General features: G+C 34.3%; 2 protein-coding genes across 2 annotated transcripts in view; one reads left to right on the top strand and one right to left on the bottom strand.

Annotated features, from left to right (window-relative positions):
- Positions 1–16,632: 16,632 nt before the first annotated feature.
- The window catches only part of LOC118751658 (probable serine/threonine-protein kinase DDB_G0282963), a gene marked incomplete at its 3' end in the record, with an annotated part of 31,586 nt that continues 24,002 nt past the window's right edge, over positions 16,633–24,216 (top strand). Inside the window, exon 1 of the mRNA XM_036486471.1 lies at positions 16,633–17,650. Coding sequence (XP_036342364.1) covers positions 16,881–17,650 — 770 coding nt within the window. The remainder of the gene's footprint in view (positions 17,651–24,216) is intronic.
- LOC118751659 (mitochondrial 2-oxoglutarate/malate carrier protein-like) lies at positions 21,429–22,394 on the bottom strand. The gene has a single exon (XM_036486472.1). The coding sequence runs from the start codon at positions 22,392–22,394 to the stop codon at positions 21,429–21,431; it is 966 nt and encodes a 321-aa protein (XP_036342365.1).

The following is a 24,216-nucleotide window of genomic DNA, read 5'->3' as shown; positions in this document are numbered from 1 at the left end:
GAAATTTTGAATTGCATGGTCTTTGTTCAATAAGGAGCTACACTTTCATAAAAATAAAAAACCTTAAATAGATCTAAAAAATCTTTTCCTTATTTATATTTTTGTCACTGTATCTATATCTTATATTTTTCCTATCCATGAATTTTTTGAGGGAATTAATATAATTTTTTGTAATTTCACTTAATTCAAGTTAAAACAATTTCATTAAAAAAAAAACTTAACAAATAATTATAGAAACCTTAAAAAAAGTTCAGCCAAGAGTGATAGACTGCGATGTATAGGGAGAGTACCAGTTTTATAGCATAAAACATAACATAACGCATGTGCTGCCAAGTTTATAAAAATATTTTTTTTTTGGGTCTTAGTACAGGGAAACCCATTTTAAATTAATAAATAAAACACTGAAAATCGGGACATAATCGGTACAAATATAAAAAAATCGGGACACTTATGCATCCCGACTTTTAAAAAATCGGTACTGTCCCGCCAAAATCGGTACGAATGGTCACCGTAGTAATAAATGATTACAATCGAGCGCCGCAAAGCAACATTTGTTAATAGCACACATTGTTATGCGTGAGCAGCAATTCACACCTACATACCAAACGTTTTTATAAGTACATATATAAATATGTAATTATTGTTATTACTTCACAGGTACATACATTTTTACATGTGTAAAATAAATTTGCAATGTGAAAACAAATTTTTGAAATATTTCTTTGGTTTATTGTTTAATTTCAACAAACCTACTTGTTATTTTTCATTCCATCAACTTGTATAAATATATGTATGTATATGAAAACATATGCTTATTTTAGTATCTGTTCGTATGTATGTAAGTACTTTTTTGTTACTCTAATAACAATTGTCTAATACATTTTTTCTTTCACTGTTATTGCCGGCATATTACAAGTAATTGCTAGCAATGGTTATATTGTTGGCGCAATATGGCATCACTTGATTTTTTTTTTTTTTTGTTTGATTTCAACTTCAACACTTTTCTCACGGTTACAATGACCCAATGCCCTCATAGGTATACGAAAAAATATGTTTTTAAATATTTTATAATATAGATAGGTATACATACAGTACTCGTACTTAGTCATACATTAGTTTGTTACACGAGTAATATGAAGTCATTGAAATTCACAGTATCTGCAATTTTTATGTTGGGAAAAAAACTGAAATAAAAAGGCAACTACATATATATGCAACTAGCAACTAAAATATTAAAAAAGAGCTAAAGCTTTATAAGTTGACATTTTCATATACTTTATCAATCAATTTGTAAAACATGTTAAAACATTTGAATTAACCATTTCTGCTGCAGTGTACTTAGACATGCCTTCGTTAAAACTCTCCCTATTGTTTTGGCTAACTTCAAAATAAATGCCATTCAAGAAAAACCTCCATCAGCAATAGCATTTGAAATTCAATTTAAATATATGCAACATAAGATTTTTAAAAAGCAATACATTTTTATTTAATTATAACTATGCAAAATTCATAGAAATCAATATAGCAACATTCCAGCAAATTTTCTAATATTTCTTTACGCTCGAAGCTAAATTGCAACACACATCGCCGATACAGACACGCAAAGAGATATCATTGTACAAAAAAAAAAAAAAACACGAAAATTCCCAGCAGCAAAAATGCATATGCATGCACACACACATACATATGTAGATACTCAGCAACATCCGCACACATTTATGAATACCCTGCAGAAAAAATTATCACTTGATAAAAAAAAAAATCAACAGGTATGTGGTTTTAGTTAGGGACCGCAGGGACAGCAGAATGCACATAAAAATTTAAATTTTTTTTATATTATGTTCAACCTTTTTATTGAGCTTGAGGCCGTTTTTTAATGAAAAACTGCTGTAGAAAAGTAACAATAATTTATAAAAATGGTAGAAGTGGTAGCTATTTCGGAGATCACCACATCTCCTCATCAGACTTCTTCAGTGGGATTCGATCCAACGACCCCAGCTGACGCAGCCATGTGCCTACGCACTGTGCTAACTTCGCCTTATAAACTGTTGTTGGTTTTTTCACTTTTTTCATATGAGCCAACTATAATCAAGCGCGGCTATTACGCTGCAATTCACACTTAATCATGTGGTTGTTGGTTTTGTTGGTTTTTCTTAATAATTCTAGCTTCAGAATATTTAACTTTTAGGCCTTCTCATCCTTAAGTTATTTGTTTTTTGTTATTTCTTGGCATTATAAAAATGATATTCAACAATTTTATTAGGTTTTTTTTATAGATATTTTCTGCCCAAAAGTAGTTAATGACAAGTTAGACGACACCTATCCACCTTTGACTATGTCGGGACCGTCGCCATACAAATATAGTTGGCTTTCGTCAAAGAAAATACATATGTCAACGTCAAGTTAACTTAGGCTGCGTCTTACTAAATTCTTTTAATGGGAAATTAATTTTAATTCGATTTTTTATTTAATTCTCACTTAATTTTTTTTAGTTTAGTTAAGTTTTTATTTAAGTGAGTGAAAATATGGCAGCACCGTGCTAATGTAGGCAATGCAAGCAGGGCTGGTATACAATTCTGCAATTAATTTTAATCTAAGTGAGCAGCATAGGTCACTTAAATTAAAATTAAAAACAAATTAAAATTGACTGGTGAAACCGAAAATTCGAAAAACGAAATAATTTTCACTTAAATGAATCTGGTGCAACACATTCTTATAATAGTTTTTTTTTTTATTTTTTTTTTTTTTTTTATTTTTAGTAGTTAGATACATTTCCTATAGGGTACATACATAAGAGCAAGTACATCGACATGTTGAGTTATTCGCGCACTTCCAACGCTTCAGCGGCCACTTTGATTAAAGCATCGACTCTGACTCTGGCTCTGGCTGTGGCTGTGGCTGTTGGCTGTTGGCTGTTGTCGGTGCTTGTGGCTCTGTGGCTCTATGGCGGTGCGCATGTGTGTCACGGTCGTTCCAATGGGCAATTGCTGAATATTGTGGCAGCTATTTGTTTGAGTTGTTGTTATTGTTATTGTTGTTGTTATCGCTATTGGTTGCCACTGCGCGCTAGAAAACTAATAACAAAATATTGTTCATATGTTTGTAAATAGTTATGCCGTTTCACATGTGTGTGTGTGTGTGTGTGTGTGTGGATGCACTTAAGCCGGCAAAACGCAAAACTGCAACGGTAGTAAGCAAAGCTGTGAGCATAAACGTCGCTGCACGTCCGAGCAAAAATTTGAAAACAAAGCAATAACAAATCGTAAGCAATGACAGCAATGTTTTGCCCCGTTGCACCACCGCGCGCTGGGGGATGGTGCTGGTGTTTGTTTTTGTTTTTTTTTTTTTTGCAACAACTATCTATGTACTTAAAACAACATGTCATTGCAGAATAGTGCAAGTGTTTGTGTTATTTGTTGCACTTTTAAGTAGATTTTCACATTTGTTACGGTTTTTAAGTAACATTTATGTTTATTTGTTTACGACGACGCGTACACGTATGTATGTATTTGCCATGTCTCGCTCGCTTGTTTCAGTATCTACATACATATATTTTTTTCCTTCAATAATTTTGCTCTTACAAAATACTAAAATGACAACAAATCACATACAAGCGTACAAAATGACAGCAGCCAATATGTAGGTAAATATTCGAACATAATGCATTTTTCACGGTATTCAATTATCAGTAATTGCCTTGCAACATGCAACCTATTTTTCAGCAACTTGCATCGCAAAAGAAACTTATTTCGGTTGGGTCGTTTGCTATCAGACAATTACACAAATGAATTTCTTAATTTAAAAAAAAAAACAAACAGTTTTACATTTTTCAATTAACAGTTAATATAACTTAAGTTCGCTTTTTATAAAAAAAATATATATATATAGAAAACTCATCAGCCGCAAATGCAAGGGCATTTTGTTCATCGTATTGGTTTTTTTTTTTGTCTTTCCAGAAACATTTACTTCAATCTTAGAAAAGTGTGAGGTAATGGTGTGGTTCTTTGGCTGCATTGCAGAGTACCTCTGTTTTTTTTTCTATGACGGAAATCCAAGGCATTCGTCCATTATTCGTCCAAATTCTCTTTAGATTTAACAAGTCTGCATATCTTACCCCTTATTTCTAGGCAGTGCAAAAATTGCATGCCCATTTATCTTTAGATTACTTCAAAGAAGAGTTATTCAAGTTTTTCTTAAACCACTCTTTAAAAAACTAAAAAGCAGCATCAAAAATCTCATTCCACTCAATTCAGCTTCAAACTCTCGATTTCAGCGATTCCGTTGAAAATATTTTTAAATATTTTTATTCAGATTTTTTAAGCTTAAACTGTTTTTTCAAAAAGTTCTTTAGAAACAATTTCTATGCATAAACAACTCTGTTTTTGCGGTATTTTCAAATCGGTCCAGCTCACATAAATCTTAATATTTTTTCGAAATATTTTGGTGGACGTCTTCAAATATAATAGATTTTGTAATCCTTGCAGAAAAACTGCAACTTTTTTTGGTGATGCAGTCTAATGTACATACCTACATACATGTGTATGCTTGTAGTTTTTATTGAATTTTAGTTGTATGAAACAAATTTGTAAGGATAAGAAAATATAAGTTTCTTTTTTAATTTAAGAGAATGTAAAAATTTTCACTATTGCGCCCTCTGGCTAAATGCTAAATAATGAAAACCTATTTTCGGAATTTGGCAAACTCCGGATTGATTTTAGACCTATGGTGTCTTCGGAAAATTTGCTTAGAATTACACGTAGAATCCTCCTACGCTATACGCCTATAGTCGAAAAAATTTGACAAGTCCTAACTTACATACAGTGACTCAAAAAGTGAAAAAATCCGGCAGCAAAAAATATAAGAAATTAAAAAATTATATAAAGTTTGAAACTTAAATTAAATTTGACTTGAAAGACGTTGTGAATATTAAAAAAAAAATCAACAAGTGAAGAGTTGTGTGAGTCACTCTATATTAAAGATAAGTATGGATTTCATACAAGAATGATAGAGTACAAGATTGGACCAATCGAGCTAAGAGCAACTGGGTGTGACGCCACATTATTTTGAGAATGGGAGTGTAAAGGATAATTTTGAAGTAGAAGAAGAAGAAGAAGAAGCGAACAAGTGGGGCGAAATAGTGATGAAAAACTAAGTTGAATTGTACCTGCTTTCAGCTACTTAAATTTGAACGTACATTCGGTACAAGCACAAATTTGGAACGTAGTAAAATATTGTTTCATGTAAGTAGAAAAATTGTTATGATACAAAAGGAAGATGTAGTCCACCAACTACCAAAAATCGATGCACATAAAAATACATGTTTACTGTTTAGGTATGTGTATCTACTTTTAGGTACAATATGATAATTTAGTATTCATCACTAGTGCGCAAAAATAATAATGTGACGTCAGCGAAAGAGTGGATGCTGTCAAATCGAGAAAGAGAGGACTAGCGTTCCGTGGAAAGCGCCACCATTGTTTTGCTGCATCGTGGATTTCATAGTTTATCTTTACTAATTAAAATCAATAGAACTCGTTATAATTCGGAGACTGTCCATTTCATTTAAATGCTCATTGGCTTAGCGACAAGTGACCAAATCGTGATCAACCTATCAAAATGTGCATCTTAATTTTTTTCTCAACTGGACTTGAAACCAACGGTACTAAAATATTTATCACTCCAAGCGTATTTTCCGCAAATTTCGATTGCCTCTCACTTTCGCTGCTGTAGTTCAGTTTTTTAGTAGTAGTAGTAGTTTAGAGTTACATACATAGTATAAATATCTTTGGTTGGCAATAACAAACGCCGCCAGCTATCTAGCATCTCATCGCTCAGATGCCACTCAATTCGAAGATTCAAAGCAAATTGGTCCCGCGTTGCTAAGTTAAAAAAAACGATTCTACAGCATACAAATTATAGGATTCCCCGCAGAATCATCCGGGCAGCCAAATGTTAGAAACATCATTAAATCACTTTGCATATGTATATGAATGTATATTAGTGTGTTTATAAGTTTCTAGCGCAAAAGAAATGCGCTCGCAATTCAAGGGAGAGAAAAAAAGTAAAAGAATTTAATAACTTTTACTAATTTGCTATCATTCAGCTGTATGTACAAACATAAATATGTTGGCTATTGGGTTTTTACATATAAATTTACATACATAGGTACATACATATGTTTACTACTCACACTGGTACCAACTGGTGCCGATTTGGCTGAAAGGTTCAAAACATTTCACTATTTATTATTCATAAATGATTATTTTTTGTTAATAATTGGCCGCAAACTATTGAAACTAAATATGAAGTGGGAAAAAGGTTCTCCCTTCAGCCAGTTTACTTCTGAACGTGTAACTGTTAAGATCGCGCAATAGAAGTGGACGATAGTGTTTATTTAGTAGAACGAAGAAGTGCTGATTACTCAAAAATTAGTGGAGTACACGAAAGTGGCGAGGTATTATTTGGGAGATATTTTTTTAAATAATCTTAATGAAAACTGCTTCGTGCGGTGGCTTGTGCGTTTGTATTGAGGAATATCTGCGCTTCACTTTGTTGAACAGTGTTTTGGAGAGTTAAGAGTTATTCGCAGCGTATTCGTAAATGTGTATCTTTCGAAGTCAATGCAAGTGAGCAGTAGTTAGTTATCTATCACATAAATTTAAATCTAATAAAAATAATTTTAAAAAGCTTTTTTAAGATTTTGGTGGGTTTTTATATGGCGAAAAAAAAATTGAAAAACGAAAAAGTTCTTGAATTTAGAAATTTGTAGCAATACGAAAATTTTAGTTGGAAAAAATTTTAATAACAATGTATGGTTAATTTTTTGGTAAATTAATAACTCTACAAAATCTAAAATATTTGACTTTTCTAAAACGTCGCTGAGAACTTCAAAAATAACTTGTTATTATTGTAGTAAGCTTTAACATTTCGAAAAATTTGAACTCTACAAACTCTCCAACTCCTTGGTATGTCCATATTTTCACAAAAAATTTATTTAAAAATGTTTTTTAAGTCAACGTAATCTAAACAGTCTCCAGCCACGTCTCTTTCCAGTTTTGATGTTATTTAGCTACACAATTTTTTAATACTGCATTTTTGATGAATTAACACACAGTGAAATTCTAAATATATGACTTTTCGAAAACGTCGGTGAAAGAATGAAAACCAACTTACTTATTCCAGTAATGTTTAACATTTCCAAAAATTTAAACTCTACAAAGTCTCCGACTTTTCAGTAAATTCATATATTCACTAAACATTTATGTAAATATCAATTTTTTAAGTAACCGTATTCCATACTAAAATTTTTCAAATCCAAAAAATCTCCAACAACATTTCCCTTCTGTTTTGATATTATTTAACTACAAAATATTTTAATTCCCATATGCGGTTAAATTGTTGTTGCATTAAAAACTCTACAAAATCTAAAATATTTCACTTTGCGAAAACGTCGGCGAAAACTTTAAAACTAACTTTGTTATTCGAATTAAAAAAAATTGGAACTCCAGCTTTTTAGTAAGTCTATATTTTAACGAAAAATATATATAAATATCAATTTTCTACATGCTGAAATTTTTCGAATCCAAAAAGTCTCCAACAACCATCTCGCTTCTGTTTTGTGTGGTTAAATTTTTGGTGTATTAAAAACTCTACAAAATCTAAAACATTTCTCTTCTCGAAATCGTCGCCGAAAACTTACAAACACACTTCTTTATTGAAGTAAAATTTACGCTTATAAAAATTTTTACTCTGCAAAGTCTCCATCTTTATGTAGATAATTATCAATACTTATTAAGGAGCTGTCAAAATTTTTCCAATTAAGATTATTTTCACTTTTTGAATTAGCTCCCTAAACCATATTCCTATCACACAAAAAAAATATTAATTTTAATTATAAGCCCCAAAAGCTTGAATAAGCTTTGAAACTTTGCTTTTACTATGTATATAAAATAATCCACTAATACTCCACAAGTTTTTTTTTACACGGTATTGACATTAGCTCTATAATATGCTAATTTCGTATTGTCTGGAAAGTCGCGTGCCAACAATACTCTTGGGTATATATTACTAACCTACGCACACGCTGGCATATATATGTATTGACATTTGCATAAACGAACACAAAGATAAAGCAAAAGCGTGTCAGTGAACAAAATAATTCCCTTGGAGCCAATTAAGTATTTTTTCGATATCACCACCTAGATACACCAAGTATCCATCATTCGTACGCCGATCGTCACTTCACATGTGACAGCAAACTACTTCGACAGCTTTTTTTTTAACTATTTCTTTGTCTTGTAATTTGTTCTTGTAAATTTGTCTATATCTGCTTATTTTTCGCCACATCATTAATCAAGTCAATTTTTGCAGAACTTTGCCAAACAAGTAAATCAGTGAATGACCTAATCAGCAGATAGCGCTGGCTTACTTACGCACGTAACTAAATGTAGTATAGCCTCCGGGGTTTTGGTTTTGTGACGTGTATGAGCCAAAGAAATTCAGTGGTGAATGTAGTTGACGCTAGCAAGCTATTGGAATTTATATGCTGACGATAACTACTACTTATGTATGTACATAGTTCAATATTTGATAAAAAAAAAACTTTAAATTTAAACCTTCGAAGAGATAACCTCAAATTCGAAAGTTTGATTAGATTAATAAAATATGTAAAAAAATATGCAGGTTCCTCTTTTCTAACTTTTCCTTAAATATACAATCACTAAATCTCTACACAGCACTCTCCAAAAAAAAATTCATTAGAATGTTATAGAAAATTATATACACACAAATCCTCTACTGATTTTGTACTAGAATTGCTGGAAAAAATCTCTACACAATATTCTCCAAACAGTTTTGAGCCAAAATTTCTATCTACGAAAATATAAATCTTTACGATTTCTTATTTCTTAAAGCCTTATGAAAACTCCCTGTTTCCGTCGCAAAAGTTTAACTTGTAAGATACATGTCGCTACCTAAAGGTGAAAAATACCAAATCCATTTTTTTTTCAGAATTTAGTTTTTGATGCAGAATGGTAGGTTATACGAAACTACATCAATTTTTCGTGTCTCCTGAATAATTTCAAAAAATGTACTTGTTACCTTTTTACCCAAATTATCATTCGCAAATATTCTCGCTGTATGAAACTCTCCGAAGTTGTTTCACATAAAACTGTCATCTAAAACTAAAAGCTTTTGCATGGGCGTAATCTTTTCTGTGAAATTTACATGCTGTATAAAGTCTTCGATAAATTTCTATTTGTAAAGAATGTGAGAATAATGAAATTTGTAAACATTTCCTTGAAGGCAGAACTCTTAAAATATAATTGCTTTCTATTATCTTCTTTACGAGTCTCCACTCTCCATGAAAATCGCCTGTTAATTGACATTAGCCCCGGAAAGCTTTTAGTAATAAGCTTTTATTAAAGACGTAAGAAAAATTCCATATCAAAAGAAAGGAAATCCTTTATAAATATGAAAATTCATTACAAAAAACTCTCCATTAAAAGATTTACGTGAACATGACCTTACCTTAATGCTAATTTCAGTTTCGGGTAGAAAGCTATCATAACTAAAATTCATCCAACTAAATTTGCAAAAAAAAATAAAAATTTCAAACTCACCAAAAATTTAGACCTTAATTTAAATTGTAAATTTTTCACTTTTAGGTGGGAACTTTAGCCAAAAAGCAAGCATATTTTTTTTTTGTTTTGACTGTTGCATTAAACTTGTTCATATCCAGAGTAACAGCCAATTTCACGAAAGCAATTTAAGTGAAAAATTATTTTAATTTTATATGAAAATTGACAGAAAAAAATCATTTTTCATTTCAATTTTTCGATCCAGTTATTAAAACCTTCGTATAGAAAAGCTGCTAAAAAAAGTTGCTAAAATTCCTCTTGCAGAAAAAATTTTTACAGAAACTCTCCAATAAAAATTTAAGACCAAACTTCTTCAAAATTATTAATTTGTATACATTTGACTCTTATTAATTTTACTTCAAGTCTCCAAAAAAAGTCTCCTTTGATTAAGTTCTCTTCAATAAAAAAATTTTAAATTGTAATTCAGCGAAACTAAGGTTAATCTATAAGAAGTCTTATTTTTTGGCAGAAATCAATCTCTACCCAGAACTCTCCAAAAAATTGTTTTCAAGTCATTTGTCCTAAAATATAAAATTTTTAAATTTGCAATAAAAACAGGGACAGGCATAAAAATACTTAAAGCTTTTGTAATTAAAAGCATATAAGCTAATATTTCGCCATATATGTATGTATGTACATAAGGGTAGTCCTTAAATGTGGGTAGCAAATTTTTACATCAGATTTCCGTAGCCCCAACCCCTACGCCGATGCTACTGTAGTCGTAGATATCGCATATAAAATTTGGCTCCGACTGCAGTCGGTTATGGCGTGTTGCACAGGAGTCAAAGTTCAGATTACCCTATGAAAACGTCTTAGCCAACTGCAATCTGGGCCAAAATTCCAAAATTTATATGTGATATCATCGACTATGGAAGTAACGATTTTGGGTATTAAATGAAAAAAATATTTTTAAATTTTTGAGTCTCCATTGAGGCATCTGGCCCTTGAACCCTTCGCGGCGCGCCTTAACCGACTCCAATCGGGACCAATATTTATACGTGATATCATCGACTATGGATGTTACGATTTTTGGTATTAAATGAAAAAAATTAAATAATAATTTCTAATTTTTTGAGTCTCTATAAAGGAATGTAAACTTTGTCCCCTGTGCGATACGTCCTAACCGTCTCCAATCGGGACCAAAATTTATAAGTGATATCTGTGACCATGGTATTACCGATTGAGCGGGTGAGACTGAAAAAAATCGTTCATTTGATTTTTTAATGACCACCCTAATGTACATAACTGCATTCATATGTACATACATATGGCTAAAATTTCATATGTTTAGAGTAGCAGCATCTGACTAACTCTCTAGCTCACGTCATCCCTAGAATTATATTTCTAATTAAATATGAATGTATATATCTTAAGTTTTTCTTTGTTACTTAGTCATTTACTCATTATTCATTTTTATCATATTAAGCAACTGCTCCAGGTCGCAGCAAACAACATTGGCTATTGCAACATAGCTGATATTGTGCAATGGCGGAGGGCTCATCTTCTTCTACCATGTCAATTTTTTTTTTGCTTCGCCATCGTCTTCTTCTGCTTCTTCTTCTTCTTGAACTGCAAACTACAAAATGCTTCCTAACTACCTTTTTATCCATCATTTGTTGTCTTATTTTGGCGGGTTTTCGCGATTTCGTGCAATTTATGTTACAAGCGCATTTGCCATGGCTTCTTGTTGTTGTTGTTACATCCTAAGCAGTACTCTTCGCTGAAATTGTTGTTATTTGTATGTACTATACTTGTGTATCTTTAAGTAACAAAAAAAAATGCTCAGTGCATGGCAAAAACAATCCAACATCATTCGTTTGAAGCGTTTGATTGTCAGTTCAGCTGCAATGATGCGGTAATTTCCGTTTACAGTAGCTGGCAGACAACAACCAATGCGCAGCAAGCAGCAATGGCAATAGCAGCTAGCGACAAACAACAGCTCAGTTGTACATACATACATAAGTAACTACAGTAGCAACAAAAATGTGGCAAATTCATATGTACAGTACAAACAAAAACAGCAACAACAAACAGTGGGGCGTGCAACCTCGACATGGCTTTGCTATTACCATTATTTTTTTGTTGTTGTTGCCTTGGCTTGGTGTTGCGGCAATAGTATGCATCTAACTTTGTTTTCTTTTGCTTAGCTTAGCTTCTTTGTTTAGTCAAGACTTGCTGCACACGCCTTCTAGCATTTCGATTTAGATTTTGTTTTAAATTTTTTTTCCAATTTATTTTCTATGCGACAACGTATGACGTTTTTTGTTAATTTATTTTTTCCGGCACTAAATGGTCGCTGTAAATCTTATTTTCTTAATGATGTAGCCATCCAATTCATAAATTTTATTTTTGCTTAAATGTATTGCATGCATTGACGTTTTTTTTTTTTTTTTATAATTTTTGTTGACTTTACCTTAAACTGCCAATCATTAATCATTGCTTTGCATTCCAGGTTTGGTGCTTTTTGACATTTGAACTGCCACTGCAACTGCAATTAAGTACAAATTGGAAACTTGGTTCATGTAATCATCCGTATTTGTTGTTGACCCATCATTCCGAGTGTTGAGATTTAAATGAGTTTTTTTTTTTATGTCAGGTGTGGTTCATGTACCGTTGCTTCTTATTTTAAAATGCCACAAAAAGCACTCAATGCATTGCACAAATATTTGTTAGCAATTTGGCATTTAAGTTTGCATTTTTTTATTTTATTTTTTCGGAACTGTACAATTTGTATTCTAAATTTTCATATTTATGATGCATTGTCTACTTTTCACATGGCATAGTTCCACTCGAAGACAACCAAAGCACTGCATTCCGGTTCAATGGCTAATAAGTTGTTCAAAAGTTTACAAGTTTCCTAATTTTGATCTAAGAGCCTTTGAATGTGGACCCCGAAAAATTCATTCTTTTGTACCCCTTTTTTTATCAGTTAACTGGCTGTCATTGTGGAGTTGGTAGAGTTTTCCGACAGGGTGGTAAGATGATTTATTGTAGACTGTTAATGCCTTGTCATAATAGATAACATTATGGATTCTATATTTCGCAACACTACAGCTTCTACAGAAATCTATATTCAGGGCTTCAAGCTTAGCCATATGGCTAATGTACACCAGTACCCCGTTAGTATACCGGTTAGGTCTTAAAGTCTTGTCGCCGTCCCGTTCAAGTCCATCTCGTATCTTATTCATCTCGAGAGCACTTCACTTCCCCGGATCCACCGAGCAAATACCGAATAGGTACAGAACGATTTCTTCAGGTGCTTTCAACACTTCCTTCCTAAGAAAATTTTTACATAGAAATCGCTTCGAAGAATGTGCTTGGTTTTTTTTTTAAGAACCTTCTTTTTTGAAGATTTAATTCGTCGACTACATATCATCGTTAAGTGAGTTTTCTAAATCCGCCAATATATTATTTGGTTTAAATATATGTACATACATATGTATGCTCATAGAAATACTTATGTATGTAAAAATTGCAGAAAACTTTCCCAGGATGTATTGTTGAAATTATTGCGTAACAAATTGCTTGCCGGTTTTATTATAGCAAGCCAATTTTGATTTGATTCAAAGGCAGTAGCATTCAGCTTATAAACAGATACAATTCATTCTTGAACCGGACTCAATGGTATCCGCTTTCGGTGTCCACTTTTATAATGACAACCAGTTTCAGCGCGCTCGCTTTGTTTTTGTTTTTTTATCATTTCCTTCGACTCAATTTGTTTCTAATTAGCTTCAAGCTATGCACGTGTGTATGTGTGTATATGCTGTGTGACAATTATTGTTATGTTAGTAATAGAAAGTTTAATTAAAATGATAATTACATGCAAAATGTCAACGACTTTGACAGCCATAATCGAAGACAAATAATATTTGAAATAATGGCACTAGTAAGTAATCCTCAAATGTATGGGATTTTTTTTTTGCAACAAATCGACATGTATTTAGATTTATAACTTACCTTTGTTTAATGAATTTATTGGTAAATTAATGGATAGATCGTAGAAGAGGTGATAGTAGACACCAGCGAGTTCCGCGTTGAATACTTTTAGGGCTGGAACGCTTGGATCCAAGTGTATGATATATGGCGAAAGTTTATTAAAACAGGTAGTCAGAGGGTTAAAATGTTGTACAAACTTATTAAGCAGTGTTCTACAATGAATTTCTTAGGCAACATAAAAGGAGGTCTCGCAGTCACTTTGAAGTGAAACTTCTCTAGCGGCGGTTGCTTGGTTCGGAGTAAATTGAAAAAATTCAACGGGAATTGCACACGGGAATGGTTGGGGCTGAAACAAGTGCTTCTTCAGTATATGCAAATGGTATTAATTTAACAAAAATTTGCTAATAAAAGGATAAAGGATAACACTTAGAGAAAGACCAATACAATGAAAGTAAAAAAGAAAAAGTAAAAAGTAAAGTTTAGAGATAATCGATATTTGTATCGGTCTTGCTATCGATATTTTTATCGAGTTAGTTATCGATATTTTTGGAAGTAGTCCATATAATAATCCATGTTTTTATCGATTTTGTTATCGATATTTTCGGAACTAATCGATATAATAATCCATATTTTTATCGATTTTCTTATCGATATTTTATCGATTTTGTTATCGATATTTTATCGATTTTGATACCGATATTTTTATCAATGTTGTTATAGTTATTTTAATCGATTTTGATATCCATTTTCTTACCGATATTTAATCGATTTTTTTATCGATATTTTTATCAGTTTGTTATCGATTTTTAAGGGATTTACTTATCAATATCTTTGTTGAATTTCTTATCGATTTTGTTATCGATATTTCTTTCGATTTTGTTATCGATATTTTTATTGATTTTGTAATCGATATGTTGATGGATGTTACTATCAATTTTGTTATCGATAGAGTATAAAGATAAAAATAAAGATAAAAGAAAACAGAATAACGTAAATTTAATTAGATTTAACAGAGTAGAGGTAGAGATCTAGATAGAAAAAAGGCTAAAAATATAACTTTAAGCAAAAGCACATATTTATATGTATGTACATGTGTATATTGATTATGAGACAAACTAGATATGTAACGTAAGTTTCAATTCTCCAGTGTGGCCCAGGCGCACTTACTTTGTTTTATCTTATCATCTGACAAAGCAATTAATTACCCCTGTGAAGCTTTTTACTTTTCACATGTTTACAGTTAAATCTATAAAATATCAATACAAGTTCTATCTTTCGACTTGTCTCGAAGTCATGCTTTTATTAATTAATCTAATTTTGAATTTGATACATCGAGACTTCGAAAACAAATTTAATAAAATTGGCAACAGGTTTTAAAATTAACAGGCGTTTTTTTTATTCCGCTCCATAGCAAACATTTCTCCCCAGCGCGCAAGTACAAGCAGCTCAAAGCTGTTTTTCTTGTGTAGCCGCTAAAAAAAAGCTGTATTTAAAGCAAACCAAAAATCTCAACCAAACCAAACAAAACGCACTAAATAGCAAAGGCGAACGCATAAATTACAAAATCCAAGCAGCTATGGGAAGCTAACCATATCCGTTTTGTTGCACTTACACACGCTGGGGACGAAAGCTAAGAAGCACATATACTTTGCTAATTTAACAGAAAAATACCTTTGCTATGAATGGTGTCTGAACACACAACATTGTAAGTTGATAAAAGCGTTGTAAAAACAGCAGAGTGCAGCACCACCCGCACCTCACACGTTTATATGTATGCACATTAGACCATACCACCAAAAAAAAAAGTTCAGACGAACTGATAATCTCCTCCTTGTTTTGAAGTCGGTTAAAAATACTTCCTTTTCTGAAGTTTTATGATTTTTGGTGAATTTTAATTTCCTGACATTAGGGTGTTACATTAGGGTGATAAGATCTGAGATCTGGTACATAAAAACTAGAACGGGGGGTACTTGAAGACAATGCCGAAGATATGAAGAAAAATATAAAAGGGCGTTCGGCTAAATGCACACTTTTTCGAAATTGCATTGCACAAATACCTTCGATTCGAAAGTGAACGGTGAACTTTTTTTCTGATACTGTCTAATGTACTATACATATATACATATTTATATATTGGGATATTTGTATGTATGTAGTTCGGGTGCATATTAATATTATTTACATATCTGCCAACAACTGCAAGCAAATTTTGTGCTTATAATCCATTTAAGTGTGAAACCAGTTCAGACGAGCGCGCTGAAATTGAGCCATGCCCAGCCAGCACAAGGCGGATGTTTAATGCCGGACGGGAATTTGCACTATGCACGCTAGCCTTCGCGCTTAACTTGACCATCCTATCGAATAAAATTCGCGCACGCTAGGCCGCTTTGCTATACAACAGCGGTTTGTTTGACGTTCAAGTCGCCCTATCTCGAGCGCATACCAGCCAAATTAAGCAATAATATACAAGTGAAATGATTAGCAAAAATGAATGAAATAAAGCGAAATGAAGTAAAAAGTTGTCGAATTCAAAACTCGAAAATTAGACGAAACTTTTATTTACTTTCATTAGCGTTGTGCCGGCAGCGGTATTTGCCATCGCCTGCTGCTTTTCGGGGTTTCATAAAAGCGCGCTGTTAACACGCTCGTCATGAGACTAATTAAACCATATACATACATTAGGGTGCATTACTCTCCATACAAAACCAAACCGTACTGGTTTTACATTGGAAATATAAAATGTATAATAATTTAAGGCTTCCACCAGAATATTTCGGAAAAATATTAAGATTTTCTTGAGCAGGACCTATTTGAAAATATTTTCTAAAATCGAGTTTTATTTAAATAAATTTAGTTTCACATGATAGAAAAGTTTAAGCTTAAAATATCTGCTTAAACAATTGTTTAAAAATGTTATCAACGTAATCAAAATAATGAAATTGATCTTAATTTTAATATTTTTCCAAAAATTTTCGTGGGAATCTCGCCATATATTAAAAAACAAAATTGCACAAATATTTATTAATGCAATTTTTTCGCACTACTCTTTCATTTGCAGACAAACCAGAAGTGCAAATCCACTGCCAATAATACTGTGAACAACAAAAACACTGCCAAAATATCCACCACAATTGTGTTCATACTGCCAGCCAACTGCAGCCACCTGCCCCACTGCCACATATACACCGCAGCCATAGCCACAGCCAGCGCAAACGTGCCACGGAGCAGCTGAGGGTACGCCCCCACGCCAAGACGCCTTACAAAACCACCGTCAACGCCACCGCCACCGCCACCACTGCCAACAAAATGCCCATTTGCAACAAGCCACCGCTGAGCGAAGCAAAAAGTGCCACCGCCTTCGATGACCACGCCTCAGAGGCAGCCAAAATGAAACGCACGCGCGAGCAAGCCTACTTCAATTCATACAATTTCGATGCAATTCAAGCGCTGCCCTACAATAATGATGGCGAAGAATTAGTGGAAGAAGCGGCAGTACAAAAAGTCGTTGGTAGTCAGGTCAGGCCGATCGCTGCGCTCCTCAGCACAAATTTAGTCACTACGAAAGTATCAGCAACATCGTCCACAGCCGGCAGTGGTAGCCAGCCCCAACATAATACGCTTAAAACAATCTATCGCGGCGGCGGTGCAGCGTCACTCGCCTCATCGCACAGCAATCGCAGCCGCGGCAGCTTGCACAGCAGCAGCGGTCGCAGCAGTGAACGCGGTAGTCAGCATAGTGGCCATAGCAGTGATATGAATGGTTATTTGCGTCGTCAGCATTCCGGCGAACTGACCTACACGTACATGCAACGCTTTGGTGCGCTTTTAGTGCATTCGCGCAACGCATCACCGTCTTCGGAATTGGGGAGGAGTTGTGTTGGTGGTGGTGGTGGTGGTGGTGGTGGTGGTGGTGCCGGTGCCGCTGATGCGATTGGCATTCAAGGAGGAAATGGAGAAGGAGGAGGAGGAGTTGCCAACGCATGCGAAGAAATTGCGGCGGTGCATGGGAAGTGTACAACGGAAGTGTCGGAGAATGGGAGTTTTCTGCTGCCACGCGCCATGCTGAAGTATCAAAGGTAGGTCATTGCTACCACCAGTTCGGTGTGTCAATTGGTGTGTGCGGTGCTTGAAATAAATTTTGTATTTAACGGGTTTATTCATTAATTTCCACACATGGAACAGGTTTACTGCCGTTACATTTAGAGTTTCGTTATGTGTGTGGTTTTAAGATACAGTGACCGTTCAAGTGGGTCATTTGTTTGACAAATACAGCTGTTTGTAGTGATGTGCTGAATTGTCGGTACCCAATACTTCCTTTTCGGTACCCGATACCGATTCTTTACATTAAACCTTCGCCATTGTATGCATTTCAAGTTTAGAAGAAACTTTAATTACTAATCGATCCTAGGCTCAAGAAAAATGCTTTGTCGAATGAAGCAGCCTTTCAGGGGGGAGATTCTGTAACCAGTTTGCGACAAGTTTCCGATCGATATCGCACTTATTGACGTAAAAATATTTCATATCATATGTCAACAAAACCGATACCGATTCGAAAATTGTCGCTAACTGGTTACAGAATCTGCCCCCAGGCCTACAAAAATGATATCGTCCAATTCAGCTGGAACAAAAATGCTTCAAAGTAAGAGTTTCTCAGCCTTATGGCCTCGAACTGACATACATATGTACATCTTTCATTTGAATCAGTATCGAGTTTTGATAGGCGTGTCTCCCTGAACCATTTTTTTTTTCATATTTTTGGCTTATGTGCGCTTTTATTCGAAACCTAAATGTTTCGGTACCGAGTATCGAAAGTATTGGATACTTTTGAAATCGGTACCGAATATCAATCAATACTTAAAAGTATTGACTCAGCACATCACTAGCTGTTTGCCTTGTTGTCATTTAAGTGATAACTAAATTGGATATCTATAGAAATTGCTGGTATCTTATTTAGTCAGAAGTTGGGTGTAGAACTTCTGCTAAAGTATTCCTATGATTTTATACTGAGATACTGCGTCTTGTTCTCGTTCACGTAGACGCGGTTGTCGTGTTCGACATCATCTCTTATCTTTCATTACTATTTGCTTGAAAAAAATTTCCACACAACCTGGCCGTGAAATCCGCTGCCTAAAAAAAAATTATATAAACTAAAAGAACTTTCGCGAATAGAATCAAATAAACCGGCAAACTCTAGACATGCATATGCCATGAATTTATAATTAAAACAAGTACTTACTTGCGCACACACACACAAACACCGCCGTATCGTTTTTTAGCTACCGCCAAACACATTTTCCCGCATTTGATTTTATACACTCAAATTCAGTTGTGAATTAATTAATAATTATTTTATGCTTAATGCCAAAAATGGCAAGAAATCATAAAGCGCATGCCCGCCCGACACGGCCAATCTAAAGTGTTAACTCAATTTGCATTAATCCGCTTAAGTGCAGCAACGCAGCCAACTTTTAAAGTAGCACCCCGACGCTGCTGCGTTAACAATTCTACAACCACACCGTCATTCCAGAAGCCATAAAAGTCCGTATACTTCATAGAATTCGTAAGCAACAGCTGCTCCTTTTCGCGCACAACGGTAACCTTCTCGACATACAGCTTGACAAATATATATTGAAGCACATGCATACATACATAGGTAGGTATGTAGCGACAAGTTGGTGCCGTGCGCGAATGGGTACGTACAGAAAATACAGCTACTGGGGAGTGAATTGAATTTGCTTTATTTGGCATGCAAAAAAAAAAAACTTATTTCGGTTTCCCTCTTTATTCTTAATTTTTTGGTTTTCTGGGAAGTTACGTAATGTAAAGTTTATGCCAAAATATTGCGAACAAAAACTAAGACTTTGGGGGAAAGTCAAATAAAAACTAGCTGCTGTCTTATACAAAATTTTAAAGGCAATTTTGAAAAATAAGGCATTGTCAAAATCTCCACAGTGTATCAGCGACAGAACATAACAGTTATTGATGCAAATTGTCATTGAAAAATTTACTATGAAGGAAATATTCTATAACTAAGTGATACATAGCAATCGATTTCTTTTTTTACTGAGAATCAAATATAAAAATAAATGTTTATTTGTAGATTTTATACGAAATTAAAAAAAAAAATATTTTTTATTTTTATTTTATAAATCCAAAAAAACAATAACTTTTCATTTTTTTCTAAATAATCTGCAAATAACTCTTATTTTTGATTTTTACATTACATGTCTTAGATAAGAGTTATCGCAGACTTTTACTTATGAAAGTCATCAATAAAAATCAGTCAGTGACTTACTTTTTATATTTTACTTTTTATAAATTTTTTTATTTTTTAAATCCGTACGTATAAAAGTCACTATCAGTTTTCGCAGTTAAGAAGGTGTTAAAGAACAAAAGTTTACTACGACTTATGTATACAAATGACTTTTATAAGTATGATTTAAAAAAATAAAAGTCAGTGACTGATTTATATTGATGACTTTAAAAAGTAAGTCACTGACACATTTTAATTCATGACTTTTATAAATACAAGTCTTCAATATCTGTTATCTAAGACATTTTATTACAGAATTAAAAATTACTTTTTTTTTGCAGATTATTTAAATAGAAGTAAAAAATAATTGTTATTTTGTATTTATACAATAAAAATCGGAAATAACTGTTATTTAAGGAGCAATTAAATAAAAGTCAAAAAATAACTGTTTCGTAAAAGTTGTAACTGTTACGGTGCTTACCTTGTTTGAATTCGCCTTGGTCAAAATCTTTTTTCTCGTTCTTATTACTTCATTTGCTTTTCAGACTGCAGCAATTTTAAAATAATAATTCTCGATCTTTATGTTTATCTTTATGTCTGTTTTCTTTATCTAAATCTTTATTTTTACATTTACCTGTACCTTTGCTTTTACTTTTATCGGTATCTTTGTGTTCATTTTTATCTTTTTACGTTCGTCTTTATCTTCTTATGTTCGTCTTTATTTTTATATTAGTCTTCATGGTTATCTTTCGTTTACCTTAAGAACTACTTTAATCTTTAACTTTACCTTTACCTTCAACTTTATCTTTATCGTTACCTTTATTTTTATTTTTGTCTTCATCTTTGTCTTTACTTTTATCTCAAACTTTACCTTTATCTATATATCTGTCTTCATCTATGTAAATAAATATATCTTTACTTCTAGCATTAGCTTACCTTAACCTTTATCTTTGTCTTCATATTTTACTTTACTTCCGTCTTGTTGTATATACCTTTATATTTATCTATGTGTTCTTCGCTACCTTAACCTGTATCGTTACCTTTATCTTTATCTTTGCATTTATCTTCATCTTTGCCTTTTTATCTATCGTTATCTTTATCTCTATATGCATTTTTTAGAATTGCCTTTATATTTATCTTCATCTTTCTCTTCTTGATTTTCATCTTTATTTTTACCTTCATATTTACCTTCATCTCTACCTTTAACTTTCATCTTCATCTGTTTTTTTCACCTTTTATTCTTTCTACATCATTATCTTTACATTTATCTTTTTTGTCATCTTTACTCTATCTTTGTCTTTGTTTAATCTTTACCTTTGTCTCTGTTTAATCTTTACCTTTGTCTCTCTCTCTCGCTTTCTTTTTATTTCCCTTCACCAACGGCATAGATCTTTCAACGCAACCGTACCTTTGTCTCCACGAATTCCCAAGATTCTGCATGCGTTTCTTATATTCTTTCCGTAGTAAAAAGTACATACATCTTTTTCCCATTGAATCTTTTATATATTTACCAGCTAAACGCAGCCCGAAATAATTGACTTATTTACATACAAACACACACATACACATAAACCAGAACACCACAGCAGCATCAACCCACTTCATATTGTCGATTTATATTCTTCACCCAAGGCATACTTAAAGTAAGCCGTATTTAGTTGTTCTAAAAGTATGAAAACAACAACAGTTCCTGGTGCCACACGCAAAACGTACGGTATGTAGCCACGCCACAACGATAGGACACCTTCCTTCTTGCTTATCTGAATAATCACATCGAAGAGGCCACTATACTCCGGCTTCCCATCAATCACTTTCATATTCTGTATGCGCGTCTTTCCTATGTCCACCGGCAGTGAAGCAGTCGCAGTCAGTACACCAGAACCTATGCTTGCTATCAAATGCAGACCGAGTCCATGGCGCACATGCAGCTTGGACTGCGCCAATTCCCTGAACTGCGAGTAGGATGCCAATTGCGCCACGTTCACTACAACGGCACGACCCACTGTCGGCACAGCGCCACGCCAAAGCGTCAGCACGCCTTCCTCCTTAACGATGCGCGTCAACGCGTTGACAGTACTTGTGTAGTTACGACGTTCTGCTGGCGGCAAACGTGCATCGGTCATCATGCGTACTAGGCCCACGTCGGCGGGTGTGCCTGCATAGGCGCCCATAGCACCGGAAACAAAGGCTATGAGTACGTGCATGGCCAATGGTGGCTGAATCTGGTAAGCATTACGGTAATATTCGGAGGCGGTTGTATAAATGCCAATGCGTGTGGTTGAGTAGATCGCTTGACGCAGTAAGGAAGCACTTAATCCTTTGTACAAGCCGCGGAAGCCATCATTTTTAACGGCTGTCTTCAGTACTTTCAGTGGTGTGGTGGGTGGCTTGCTGCCGTCGCTGGCGGCTATTTGCATGCGTGTCTTTGCCAAATCCATGGGGTGCACCACGGCGGCAGCCCCCATCGAAGAAAGTCCCGCGAATATGAATTTGAGGTGAGTCGGTATTTTGGCTTCGTCTTTCTTTTCATCCAACGGTTTTTGTTGCTTTCGCTGCTGTTGGGCCATTGTTCTGTGGATTTTTTTGGGAAGCGTTATGTCAAGGTATATATAACTTGTATATATTCTTGTCTCCTAATGTTACACTCGAAAATTGCTCCATTTTTTATTTATTTTAATTTTCGATCACGATTGGCATTTACAAACGATCAGGCTTGAAGTTCAAACATGCTAGTGTTGTTAAATTTTTTATTCAGCTGCAGGTAGCCGTATGTTTTTAAAATTATAAATAAAAATTTAATTAAGGAATGTATGCCCTTTTCCACGACTGTTTTGTGCGATTAAATCATTTAATCGTTTCCAGCCTACGAGACGGGATGGCACTATTCCTACACAGCTGCACTAAAGACTCTCGCACAGCTCGCATGCTCCGCCACAAAACTGTCGTAGTTGAGTGGAGCAGCGCCTTTGTCCAGCGTAGAGTGAGTAGAGGTACTCCACAGGGCTGTGTTCTCTCACCCTTTCTTTTCCTCCGGTTTTTCCTTCAACCAAGCGTATGAGCACTCGGAAATCTTTACAAATTTCGACCTCGTACCGTAAGAAGCAAAACGGCGCGAACCGAAACTGGTTCTGAACCGATCTGCCACTATATGGTGTATTGAGAGAGTGGCCACCTCTCCATTAGTGGTCAATAAATAATTTGGAAGAAAAATCTAAACTGGAGGTTAAAGCTTGAAGAGGTATGTTCTGTCAGAAACTATCCGTAAATCGCACGTACAGACAGCCATATTTCTGGAGAGCTTTTCACGCACTCTGATAGCCAGGCGGCAATCAACGCTCTAGGTGCACTTATGGTGCCATCAAAACTGATCGAAGAATGCCGGACTTCTCTTTCGATCGCCTCCGATTACCTCCAAATCAAGTCGTTTTTACCTTCAGGGCACTGCGATGCTTCAGGCAAGCGAATGGCTGATGAATTGCATAGGTAGAGTTCATTTGATGACTTTTCAACCACCGGGCAGGGCATGGGAGTTCATTGTCAAAGTGTGGAGAATTCCTGGACAGCTGGGACTATAGCCGGTGCGATTAACGTCAAAACAAGCTAATTTTCGACTAGCTTGGAATAAATTCGAAAACTATGATTTCTATAAATTTTTGTACGAGCTATCCGATGGTGCGACGTGTTTTCCAAAAGCTTCCCCATTTTTGTGGTGAAAATTAAACGAATATTTAGTTGTAATTTTTCACAATGATGGTCATTTTTAATATCTTTATGTTTCCAGTTGGGGAAAAAACATCCCTGCTTATCGTGTGAAAGTACAGGGTGAAAGTTTCGATCGAATTAGGCTTCTTTAGTTCTTTTGAGTTAATTTTTAACCGAGGAGGAGGTTATCAATTCGTCGGAAATTTTGTTTTTTATGTATGTTATTTTTTAGAGGGAAGGTGGTACCTCAGAGGAGGTCCCATACTAATTTAGATCTGATCATTGGATCATGAAGAAATTAACAGTACTCTTAACTTTTAATATGAAAATTGAAGTCGGTTTTTTTTTGCTTGAATAAAACTTGTTCTATATATTCTTTCGCCGCCATCCGCACTTGCAACATGCAAATTAGCAAGTCACATGCTTTTTTCATGCCGGTTAGTTATTTTAGTTAATACAGAATTCAATTTGCAATTTTAACAGCGCATATTTACATGTGTATGTAAATACATAAATAAAGTGGGGTTTTTATGCTAACTGCCTGCTTGTCGTTTTCGATGAGCCTTCCCCCGAATATGCATATGTATGCATACATACACATATTAGGGTGCATCACTCTCCATACAAAAAAATTGGTAAAATTTTTCAATCGGAATTATAAAATTTATTCTGCCTTGTCCTGAGTTT

This window comes from Rhagoletis pomonella, unplaced genomic scaffold (assembly GCF_013731165.1).
Source record: "Rhagoletis pomonella isolate Grant_MI unplaced genomic scaffold, Rhpom_1.0 Rhpom_scaffold_00886, whole genome shotgun sequence".
Taxonomy (NCBI): Eukaryota; Metazoa; Arthropoda; class Insecta; order Diptera; family Tephritidae; genus Rhagoletis; species Rhagoletis pomonella.
Note: the sequence above shows the minus strand (reverse complement) of the source record. Positions and strands in the feature narration are given on the sequence as shown.

What these genes read in the sequence shown, in the direction of transcription:
- LOC118751659 (XM_036486472.1), bottom strand. Translation starts at nt 22,394, where the DNA reads ATGGCCCAACAGCAGCGAAAGCAACAAAAACCGTTGGATGAAAAGAAA.